The sequence below is a fragment of the Megascapheus bottae genome, chromosome 6 (genome assembly GCF_031878675.1).
Source record: "Megascapheus bottae isolate mThoBot1 chromosome 6, mThoBot2.hap1, whole genome shotgun sequence".
Lineage (NCBI taxonomy): Eukaryota > Metazoa > Chordata > Mammalia > Rodentia > Geomyidae > Megascapheus > Megascapheus bottae.
The window spans coordinates 66,163,920-66,175,330 of record NC_143514.1 but is presented as its reverse complement, the minus strand read 5'-3'; the positions used below and the strand labels follow the sequence as shown (position 1 = coordinate 66,175,330).

At 55.7% G+C, this 11,411-nt stretch overlaps 1 protein-coding gene across 1 annotated transcript; it reads right to left on the bottom strand.

Annotated features, from left to right (window-relative positions):
- Nucleotides 1–3,061: 3,061 nt before the first annotated feature.
- Nucleotides 3,062–9,894, bottom strand: Matn1 (matrilin 1). Its single transcript, XM_090333826.1, has 8 exons — nt 9,801–9,894; nt 8,575–8,921; nt 6,906–7,128; nt 5,997–6,122; nt 4,871–5,287; nt 4,468–4,620; nt 3,682–3,762; nt 3,062–3,111 (listed from the first exon to the last, which is right to left on the bottom strand). Exons 1-8 carry the CDS (start codon nt 9,892–9,894, stop codon nt 3,062–3,064), a joined length of 1,491 nt encoding a protein of 496 aa, XP_090189952.1.
- Between the last annotated feature and the right edge of the window lie 1,517 nt (nt 9,895–11,411).

Here is an 11,411-nt window from a genome sequence, read left to right as displayed (position 1 = left end):
GGAATACAAAAACAATCTCCTCTGAGGACTCTCTGCCTTGTAAATCCATTCATGAACTGCAACTGTAAAACAAACTCTTTATGGGAAATCTGGTAAGCAATCCACTGTGGAGCAGAGACCCCACTGTAACTCAAAGCCTGCAGGAGCAAAGATTGAAAAACAAATTCTAATTAGTTTAGTCTTGTTTATCTAGACAAAATTCAAAAAAATGAAAAGCATACACAATTGTAGGTTACAAAGTAACTTTCCATCTGTCAGGAAATTGTGGGTTCCCAGGGCCATTGCAGAGGGTGTGCTGGGGCCCCACCGACTTTCCTTATTCCTGGAATTTATCAAACCTGGAGCAGATAGAGACGTGAACATCAGGTTTCATGAGACACATGCGGGCGTGGGATGAATTCAGCCAGGTTGCTCGGGGAGTTTGAAACCACAAGATCTCAGGAAGTCAGCTCTCTCATCAGAGCATGGAGGCCAGGCCTGGCAGGCACCAGCTCATCCATCCAGTGAGAATGACAGCACAGGAACCCCTACTCCACCCAGCAGGGCATCTACAGCTTCTGCACCCCACTCCAACACACCCTCAGCTTCAAAGCTCTGCAAAAGGCAAAAGCCCTGTCTCTCTTAGAGAAGCACCAGTCTTCTCAGTCCTTTGTGGGGGAGGGGCAACCTTGACCCCTCAGTCAACAAAGCCCAGCCAGCCTTCACTCTAGTCAGACCCTGTACTCTTCTGGCCACAGCTGCAGTCCAAGGACAGCCCAGTGTCCTGTCAGAACCACAGGCTGAGATCTGTAAACTTGGTCTTGAAAGGCATGATCTCTAGGGAGAGGCCAGCCTGGGCCTGGGGCCTTCCCCACCCACTCCAGAGCCCAGAGTGCAGATGCCCCAAGGCCTGGCCACATAGCTAGGCTCAGAATCTTGGTAGTGGATCCCCTTCAATTGTTTATCGTTTCTTTTTGTTTTATTTAACTCCCTCTTCTTGGATCTTCCTACAATCCAGGGCTGTATTGTGCTCCCTCCCACCCCGTATGGGGGCCAACCTCCTAGGTAGCCTTGCTGTGCCCCAGTTTCCACTTGCACTCTCTCCTGCGTGAAATTCCACAAGCAGCAAAAAGCAGCCCCCTCCCCAAAGGCTGTCCTGGTCCTGTCTGCACACACACACACACACACACACACACACACACACACACACACACACACAGCACACAGCACACACATGCCATTTGTTGGGGCCCCAGATTCGGCTTATAGAACAGGGGATGCTAGGCTGCCTCCTGGTGTCACCGGAAAGCTCATGAGCAGCTTCTCAGGTCTTCATGTGGGCCTCAGCCCAAGGGCCCCCCCCCCCCCCGTCTCCACTCACAGGCCTCCCAGGACCCAGCAGAGCCAGCCTCAAAGCTGCCACGTCTGCCTAGAGATCCAGAATGTGGTGTCTGCCCAGCCTCTTGAGGGCTACTCTGACAGTCCACCCCCTGTGAGGAAAAACTCAGCTCTTCTTGTCCTGGGAGAACCGGTTCCTGGCCTCTCCCTCCTTATAGTCCTTCTGGAAGCCAGGTGGGGTGGGAGGCAGCTGGGCTTGTGTGAGTTCTCGTCTCCGGGGGCATTCCCTTGAAAAGAACTATGGAGCCTCCTCTCCTCTGCTCTCCCCTCTCTCCTCCTTCCTCTTTCTCATCTCTCCTTTTTCTGTTTCTTCTTCCTTCCTGCTCTCCTCTCTGCTCTCTCTCTCGCGTCTTCTTCTTCCTCCCCTCTCCTCTCTCTACTCTTTCTTTTTCTCTATTTTACTTCTCTCTCCTTCCTCTCTTCCCTTTTCTCTCTCTCCCTCTCCCTCTCTCTCTCTCTCTCTCTCTCTCTCTCTCTCTCTCTCTCTCTCTCTCTCTCTCTCTCTCTCTCTCTCTCTGTCCCTAAATATCTCTCTCTAGATACCTTTCTCTTTCCTCTCTCTTTCCTTCTCTCTCCACCACACTCCTGGTACCACTTGATGCCACATGCTCATTCATCATCACGTGATTCCCTGAGCTCACATCATGGCACCGACCTACCATAGACTTGAGCCTCCCTATCATCTCAGACGTGCACATGCTCTCACCCACAGGCTCCTGGTACCCAGAAGAGATGCACTTGTAGTTCTACCACTGTTCTATCCAGCTAGGGTGAGGTGGCAGTGGCTTATGCTTGTAATCCTAGCTACTCAGGAGGCTAAGATCTTGAAGATCATAGATCAAGGTCAGCTTGGGAAGAAAAATCTATGCAATTCCATCTTCAAAATAACCAGCAAAAAAGCAGGGTTGGAGGCATGGCTCAAGTGGTAGAGCACCATCTAAGCCAGCAAAAAAAAAAACAACAAAAAAAAGAGTACTATTTGATTCTGTTGCCACCCCCCATATTTTGACACCATTTTTATTTGTTTTATGTCCTGGATTCAAGGTCTGATTCTGCAACTGACCCATAGCTGGCCATCAGCATGTCACCCTTCCTGCCTGGCCAATGGGGGAATATGCCTGCCTGTAAGAGGGAAGTTGGGGTGTTCCTGAGAGAGTGCAACTGAAGTTGTGGCAGAAAAGGCAGCCCAAGCATAAGCTGGTCTTGGCGTTGGCTGCTGACGTCCCCATCCCTACAGACTCCCCATCACCCTGAACCTTTTCTCCTAATTCCCAAGAACCACGCCTCCTCAAATCCAATCCAGTTCCTAAGTTCCATCACATTTAATTGTTCTTTTCATCAGGAAACAGAAAAATCAGAAAGAAGATTCACAGCACTTGGAGTTAAAGGGTTCACTAAAAAATAAAGGAATATATTAACCTTTCATTAGAAGAAACAGACACACACAATCTGCCTCGTGCTCATTCCCTGTGTCCTACCATACACACTCGTGCCCACTCAAAGTCACACGCCCGCCCTCAGGCACAGGAGGCCTCCTGAACACTGTCACTCTCTCCCCAGGGGCCCCTTCCCCAGCCCCCTGGATAGAACGGCAAAGCTAAGCTAACTCAGGCTACAGGGAGCTCATGCCGGAGCCACGGATGGATGGGAGATGGAGAAGCTGCAGTGGGACAGGTGAGCAGCCTTAGACAATTCTGTTCTCCAGGATGGACAGCCGCTTGCTGACCACTTCCAGTGGACTTAGAGTTAAGGAGAGGCGCAGGGTAGCCAGAACAGAGCAAGGGTGAGAACTCCCCTGACCTCAGAGGCTTTCTTTCATTCCCCTCTGTCTAAACCTCCCCACTCTCCGGGTTCCGAATGGGGCCTTCCAGCAAATACAGGCATCTGTGGTCAGCGCTGGAGAGCCAGGCTCTCACTTGCAGGCTCAGCCATGTAAGGAGACCCCAGCACGACGAGAGGGGGCCAATCCCTCTCTGATGGCCATTTCACCTGTGCCTGAGAAATGGCAAGGCCTACATGCACCCTGCTTTCCTGTGCAGGCCGAGGACGCTGTATGCGCCCAGTCCCCAGAGCTTGGCTCTGCCTCAGTTCCTCTGTTTGCCCTCTAGGAACCTCCCCTTTGACAAGGTCTGTACCAGCTTGGCACCAGCCCATCCGACCAAAGCCCAGGAAGCAAGTGGCTAGGTGGAGCCTCCTGGCCCAACCCCCAGGCCCAGCCCTCCCAGCCAGTGTCCCCAGTGTCCCCAGGGCCCCTGGGGCTCCCCCAGCCTCCCCTGGCCCTGCACCGAAGCTGGAAAAGGATATGCTTCCTGGTCAGGGCCTGCAGCAGCTCCTCCACTTTGGCCTGGAATTTCACTATGGACTCGCAGGCACAGGGGTCTTCTTCTAGAGGAGAAAGGAGACGGTGGGGCAAACCACTGAATGGTGGCCTGGGATCAGGGACTGACACTGCCCCAGGGTGGCTCTAGAGAGACTATGGGAAGGAACAAGAGGCAGAAGGACGGGAAGATGGCAGGAAGGTAGCAGGTTCCTGACATAGAGTTCCTGGAAGTGATGGATGTGGGGTGAGGGGGTGGGGCCTGAATGTCTTCCCAGTCCTCAGAGCCCAGACAGGAAACCACATGAGCATATACCACGGATCAGGTCACCTCAGTGGCTCTCACTCCAATGCTTTGGGTTAGGAATCAATAATCCCATGACACAAATGGGGACTCCGAGAGTGAAACCTCTTGCTAATGGCTGTCAGTGCCAGCCTCATCTGGCTCTGGAGCCTAAACTCTTCCCCATGAGGCACCAGTGGTGCCAGGCATGAAGAAGCCTCATGGTCAGTCCTGGCTGCTCAGTGATCACCAATGGTTCTGCCCACCTGGACTCAGTTTTCCTGCCTATAAAATGGCAGTGCACTGATCTTCCCACCAGAAGGTGAAGGACTTCGCGTTTGGAGAGACTGAAAACATTCATGTAAGAATGGTGCACTATGCGTCCAGTGCCCTGGCCAGCCCACCTCCCAGTGCTGTCCACCCTGGGTGCCACCGCCCCTTCACTTTTCCCCATCTACACCCACACCCTCACTGACACCCCCTAACTCACCAACACAGATCTTCTTCTGCAACTTCTTTCCTATCTGGTTGATGGTCTTGAAGTCAGCTGTGTAGAAGTAGTGTTCTGCCACGGGCTCAGAGGCGATTTCCCTCAGCTCATCTTCCACGGCATTGCCCACGCCCACGGCAAACATCTTAAAACCTGCAGAGGACCAACACACCTGCTTGCTCCTAGATGATAGCAGCTCTGTGGCCAAGCCCACACTGCACGCCTCCTAGTGGCAGTGGGTGGAATTGCAGGCACAGTGCCTGTGATCCTCCCGTCAGACTGACAAACCCCTGCCCCACTTGCCTTTAGGACAGTAATGAGAAAAAGACCAAGATACTCAGCAGTCACAATGTACCCACGTGTCCTCCAAGGTGGATCCAAGGTCCAGGCAGGTGGTACCTACCAAGATCCTTGGCCTTCCTGGCAGCCTCGTTGATGTAGTCCTGGCTCCGGCCATCGGTAAAGACGATGCCCACCTTCTGGGCCCCAGGCCTGGCCCCGCTAGACACGGTGAAGGAATTGTCGACGAGATACTTTAGGGCAGCCCCGGTCATGGTTCCCTTCTCCATGTAGGACATGTTCCTCACGGCAGCCTTGATGTCCTTCTTGGTGTGGAAGCGGCCCAGCGGGAACTCCTGGCGCACCGAGCTGGAGTACTGAACCAACCCAACCTGGGCCAGCCTGTCGGACACGTCCAGAGTGTCCACAATCTGGTTGATGAACTTCTTCACCAGCTCGAAGTTCTCTGGCCGCACACTCTTGGATCCATCGATGAGGAAGACCAGGTCAGTGGCTGAACTGCCACCACCACCACTACAGACTAGGGAGGGCACGGAAGTAAAGGGACAGAGTGAAGTCCATTGCCATCCATCTTGACCACTGGCTGGACCTGCACCTTGTACATGCTCCCACTGGGGAATATTCCCCTTTCATCTCCCCACGATGGACAGCCAGCATTACTGGCCCCATTTTACAGTGCTGGAAGGGGTCAATAAATCACACAGCTCAGAAATGGTGGCCCTGAAATTTGAACACAGAACTTCCACTTTCAACATATTAAATCCCTTTGTGATAAGAGAGGAACTGAAGTTAAAAAGGAACTCAGCAGACACTGGATTCTAGAAGTGGCCCCCCTGTGTGTGTGTGTGTGTGTGTGTGTGTGTGTGTGTGTGTGTGTGTTTGTGTGTGTCACCCCCTCCTATCTCCTGTCTCCTCTCTCATCTCTTCTCCTCTCCTCTTTCTTGTTCCAGTACTGGGGCTTGAACTCAGGGCCTCACATTCTTGTTTGGCTTATCTATTCAAGGCTGGAACTCCACTACCTGAAAAGCAGCTCCACTTTCCAGCTTTTTGCTGGTTAATTGGAGATAAGAGTCTCACAGATTTGTCTGCCACTAATGCCCAGGTCTGTCTCCTTTGAGGACTGGTTCAGAGGCAACTCCAAGAGAAGCTTGGATGAGTTCCTGGGGACCCCCCTGGCCCCGCCCTCTCCCCTGGCCCTCCTCAGGGTTTGCCTCTGTCCAGCCACTGACCATTGCAAGTTTTTCCATCACTGTTCAGGGTGAAGCCTTCATGGCAGGCACAGGTGTAGGAGCCTGGGGAGCTGACACACACCTGCTCACAGTCGTGGTCTCCTGTGGCACACAGGTCTGACACCACTGGTGGGGCAGGGGGAAGAGAAGAGGAAGCTTAGTCCTCAAAATCAACAAGCATATCTCGGACATCTCAACCAGATTGCCTCCCTGCCCATGGAGACCAGGGGCCCTGGCACAGGGAAAATGAGACCTCTGAGTGGATGGGATGGATCCAACTCCTCCAAAAGGGTAAAAAGGAGGAGAGCCTTTCATCCATCTTGTTCACTCCCCCAGCAATGAGCACAACGCATCAAACTCACCCAATAAAAATGTGTTCAACACCAGATACTGAGTGTGACACACTGCATTAGCCCGCTGGATCCTAACACAGGGTATGTGCTTTCCTTTAGAACGATTTTGCAAATAGGGGAAAGTCCAGGCCCAGGCCCCGCCCCATCGCACCCAAGACCCCGCCCCTTTTGGCTGGTCACACCCCTAGGAAAATGGATGTCGAAAACCACGATGGAGACACACGCATGTGTTCTCTAAGGGGCTCCTTTAAGCGTCACATGAAAGGCCCCTGACATCATCTCTCTGGGATGAGGCACCCAGCCACGGCCCCACCCTGAGTACTTGCCCAGCCTTGCGCTCACCTAGGTTCCACGCCCTCCTCGGCCGGGGTTCAGCCCGCTGACGTCCCTGCCCCACCAGGCCTCTCTCGTCCCGCCCTCACTCCAAGTCCCAACCAACCACCGCACCCCTCTTCCAGGCCCGCCCCCAGCCCTGACCCCGCCCAGCACGCCTGGCCTGGCCACGCCCCCACGTCCAGTCTCGGCCCCGCCCTGGCCCAGGCCCCGCCCTGCACACCGCAGAAGGCTTCCTGGAACTTCTTCGACAGCTTCTCGATGACGCTGTAGCTCTCCACGTAGTCCACGTGCTCGTCCTGCGGCTCGCTGGCCATCTGCCGCAGCGTGGCCTTGTCCACACGGCCCACGCCAATGGCGAACAGCTCGATGCCGCCGGCCCTGGCCCGCGCAGACACGTCCCTCACGCTGTCCTGGGGCCGCCCATCTGTCACCACGATCACCACCTGCAACACGGGAGGGAAGTGTGAGGACCGGCATCGCCCTCTGCATGGCAGGCCACGCCCTCCACGCGCTAGGCCACGCCTCCACACCCAGGGGCCACGCCTACTGGCCGTATGCCCCGCCCCCATCACTGCCCAGGTCCAGCCCCTAACGTCTCTGAGGCCCCGCCCCCACGCCCCTGTCTGTCTGGAGCCCCCAAGGCTTCTTCCCTGGGCCAGGCAACTCAGAGCAGAGATGGCTCCTGCAGGCCCAAGCCTCTGCAGACAGAGTGGTGCGTCCCCAGCCCCCATCAGAGCGGGACTGGAGGATGCTGAAGGATAGCAGCGCGCGGGTGAAGAGGGCTGGATAATGCCCGCAGGTCACAACGCCTTGGAGCCTAGCAGGAACACCCAGCACTGTGTCGTTTTGCAGAGCGGCCAGCAGAGGGCGGCAGAGGCTCGCAGAGGGGCCGCTGCTTCCTGGCTGGCCGAGCAGTCAGGACTCACCCCAGACCCAGACAGGCCCAAGGGAGGAAAGATGCCAGCCCTGCTCCCCTCCACTCTTCTTCCAGAGAGGAAACCATGCCGCCCACATCCGCACACTCAAACCCGCAGCCTGGCTGTCACCACCCGGCCTCCTTGCCCTCCTGAGGCCACTGGCCTGGTCACCCCCACGACTTTGCTACCACTCACTCCACCATGGCTATCAGAAGCAGCTACAGCCCCTCTTGCTGCAGTAAAATAAGCCCACAAGCCACACAGTATCTCTTATTGGAGGGATGGTGGTGTGGTGGCTGGGGCTGTGTGCTGGGCCCATCCACTTAGTAGCTGGATGAGTGGCTTAAGCTCTCTGTGCCTCAGTTTCCTCATCTGTAGCATGGAGTTACCATCTCTGGACAAGACTGTGCTTGCTGGCATACTGTGCTAGAGTACAAAAGGAGCTCTCAGCCTGGTAATCTCAGCTACTCGGGAGACTGAGATCTGAAGATCAAAGTCTGAAGCCAGCCTTGAGCAGTCTGTAATACTCTTTTTTTTTTTTGCCAGTCCTGGGGCTTGAACTGAGAGCCTGAGCACTGTCTTTGGGCTTTCCTCAAGGCTAGCACTCTACTACTTGAACCATAGCTCCATTTCAGCCTTTTCTATGCATGTGGTACCAAGGAATCAAACCCAGGTCTTCATATGGAACCCGGGTCTTCATGCAGGCTAGGCAAGCACTCTACCACTAGGCCAAACTCCCAGCCCCAAGTCTGTAATACTCTTAATTCCAATTAACCACCAAAAGGCCAGAGTGGAGCTGTGACTCAAGTAGTAGAGTGACAGCCTTGAGTATGCCTAAGCCCTGGGTTCAAGCCTGGGCACACAATGCCAGAGAGCTGTGGGGGGGGGATGCTTGGCCCATTTTTGCTTTCCAGTCTCCTTTGACTCGCTGGCAGAATCCACCAGAGCCCCCACTGAGTGGGGCACACTTACCTTGCTGATGTCCGGGGCCCTAGCGCGACCACCCTCGGCATCGCTGAGGGCCTTGGTGATGGCAAAGTGCAGGGCCAGGCCAGTCATGGTCCCGGTGGACAGCGGCCGGATGCGGCGCACGGCCTGGAGCAGCGCGGCCTTGGAGCTGTGGGCACGCAGCGGGAACTCCTGCTGGACAGTGCTGGCGTAGTTGACCAGGCCCACGCGGGTGGCATTGGGCCCCACGGTGAGCGACTCAATGACCTGCGACAGGAACACCTTCACCTTCTCAAACTCCACGGGCCGCACGCTGCGAGAGCTGTCCACGACAAACACCAGGTCCGTAGGCCGGGTGCGACACAGGTGCCCTGGCAGGGAAAAAAGAGGGGCAGCAGGGCCACACTGAGGGCCCCAAGCCTCCTGCCCTCCAGGCTGCGGTCTCAGCAGAGCTGGCTACCTCCTAGGCTCAAGCTGGTGACACAGAGCAGGTAGCTTGCATCACCCTCCCACAATGTCCTTCTATGCCTGGGGGGGCAGCCCCAAGGGCACGGGGGTGCCCAGAAGTGACCAGCTGGTAGCACCATTCTAAGCCCCAGGGTTTGTGTCTGCAGTGGGCAGAATCTGAGGCAGCCTGGATGGGCCTCCAGCCTGATGGGGATTTGCACAGTGGCGCGCACTCTCCACGCCCCGCACGTGTTCATAGAGGAAGGGTGCAGGAGAACAAGGAAAAGAAGATGCATGGGGCTGTCCTGACCCCCAAGTGGGAGCCCTGGCATCAGAGTCCCTGCCTGCAGCTGGCTCCCTGCTAATCGACCCAGGTTCAGAAAGGGAAAGGGACCTGGCTATGCCAGAGTAGTAGATTGACCCTAGAGGCTCGTCTCATTGTGTGGCCCTGGGCAGGTTTTTCTAGCCTCAGTTTCCATGCCTGTACAAGAATAGCAGGGCATCTTAGGATCCATGCCCCAAGCTGAATCCATGATAAAGTGGTGCCCAGGGGCCCAAAGATGGAAAGACTGGCAGAGAGAGGGAGGTCTCAGTACCCCTAGAGCTGCAACCATCTAAGAGCCCAGCCCTGGGCTTGGCCCAGCTCTGGATGCCAGCGTCTCTCTGGGAATCCAAGTTTCTTGCACCATGCATGGTTTCAGGCACTGCCCAGGCTCTGCCAACCCCAGCCTCACACATGACCCCTCTGAGCCTGTCTCCAGGCCATCCATGGCCCAATAGCCCCACTCAGGTGGGCCCCTCACCTCTGGGTTGGGGACTGACACCAAGGCTGGTTGGCGCCTGGACCAGCAGCATCAGACTGCAGAGCACGAAGCTGGTGGCAGAGAGGAGCGTCATGGCTGCAGCAGCGATGTGAGCAGGACAGGGACAGTGGGGGGGGAAACCTCAGTCTTATCAACCTCGCTGAGGGGGAGGCCGGCACCCCAGCCCCTGCCGCTGCCCCCAGGGGCGGGGCCCGGCTGAATGGAGGTGTGTGTGCCTCCTGCTGCCCAGGGCAGGCGGGGCGCCTGGCCACAAGAGCCCTTTGCCTACAGAAGCAAGCAGAGCCGCAGCTGGAATTCAGGAAATCTCAGGTGGTGGAGGTGGAGTGGGGGGGGGGCCTCCTCTGGGGGCTGCATTCAGGGCTAACTTAGAGCCACCTCCCAGAGACACGAGCCCTCCGTCCCACACCCAGATCCTACGCCTCCCATGATTCCAACGTGTCTCAGTCAGCACGCACTCCTCCCATCTACCCATCTCTAAACTCCCTCCCCGCCCCCTCTCTTTTTCTCTCTCTGCCCTACATGCAAAGTGGCTGCTGGACCTTTGCATAGGTCTACAAGACACTCCCTTTCTTCCTGTTAACTCTACCCAGCTTGTTCCTTCAAGATCCCAGTTGCACTAACCTGCCTCTCCTAGTGCAAGGCACACTGGAAAGAGGGGGTGAGAATGTAATAGCCAAGTCACTGAGCTTGCTCTACACGAATCGTGTAACCACGATCAGGTCACTTCACCTCTCTGGGCCTCCAGCTCCTCACTTGAATGTCTAATGTCCAGATGATGTTGCTACCTCCCTCCTGGAGTTGAGCTGAAGAGCAGAAGAGTGTCAGCTCATCATCAAGACAATACTGGGAACACTTCCATTCCCAGCTGAGGAGCCTAAGAACAGAGTGGTAAGGTCATTTGCCTGAAGTCACACAGCTGAGAAGGACCCTGTGGGGAAACGGCCTGTGCACTCAGCCCTGCTGCTGGCTGCCTTGTGCTCACCCAGTGCCATTTCTCGCTGAGCCAGGCAGCATCCGGGCATCACACAGAGAAAGGATAAGGGCTGGTGCAGAGGTCTGGATGGTTTTGAGGTTTACCTAGTGACATGTAAGCCCCATTGAGTGGCATTAAGCATAAACTTTGACAATCCAAGGATAGTGGAGCCACTGAGGGACAAGGATCTGATTAAAACTGTCAACTGGAGCCCCACAGTTGAAGAAGAGGCTGAGGGCTGAGGGCAGGGGCAGGGGCAGGGGCTTGTAAGGCACATGCCCAACATACACAGGATTCTGGGTCCCATCCCCAGTACTGAAAGAGGGAGGGGACAGCTGGGCACTGTGCTGTGTGTGCGTGTGGCCCCAGCTACTCATGAAGCAGGTATCAGGAGGATCAGGGTTCAAGGCCATCCAGCACAGGTCCAATGGCACTGCCTGTCTACCCAGGAAGGCACAAATAGGACTGTGGCTCTGGCCAGCCTGGGCATAAACATGAGACTCGCTCTCAAAGATAACTGACACACAAAAGACTGGAGTCATGCCTCAAACAGGAAAGAACCTTCCAGGAAAGCATGACGTCTTGAGTTCAAGTCCCAGTACTGTCCTCAATAAATA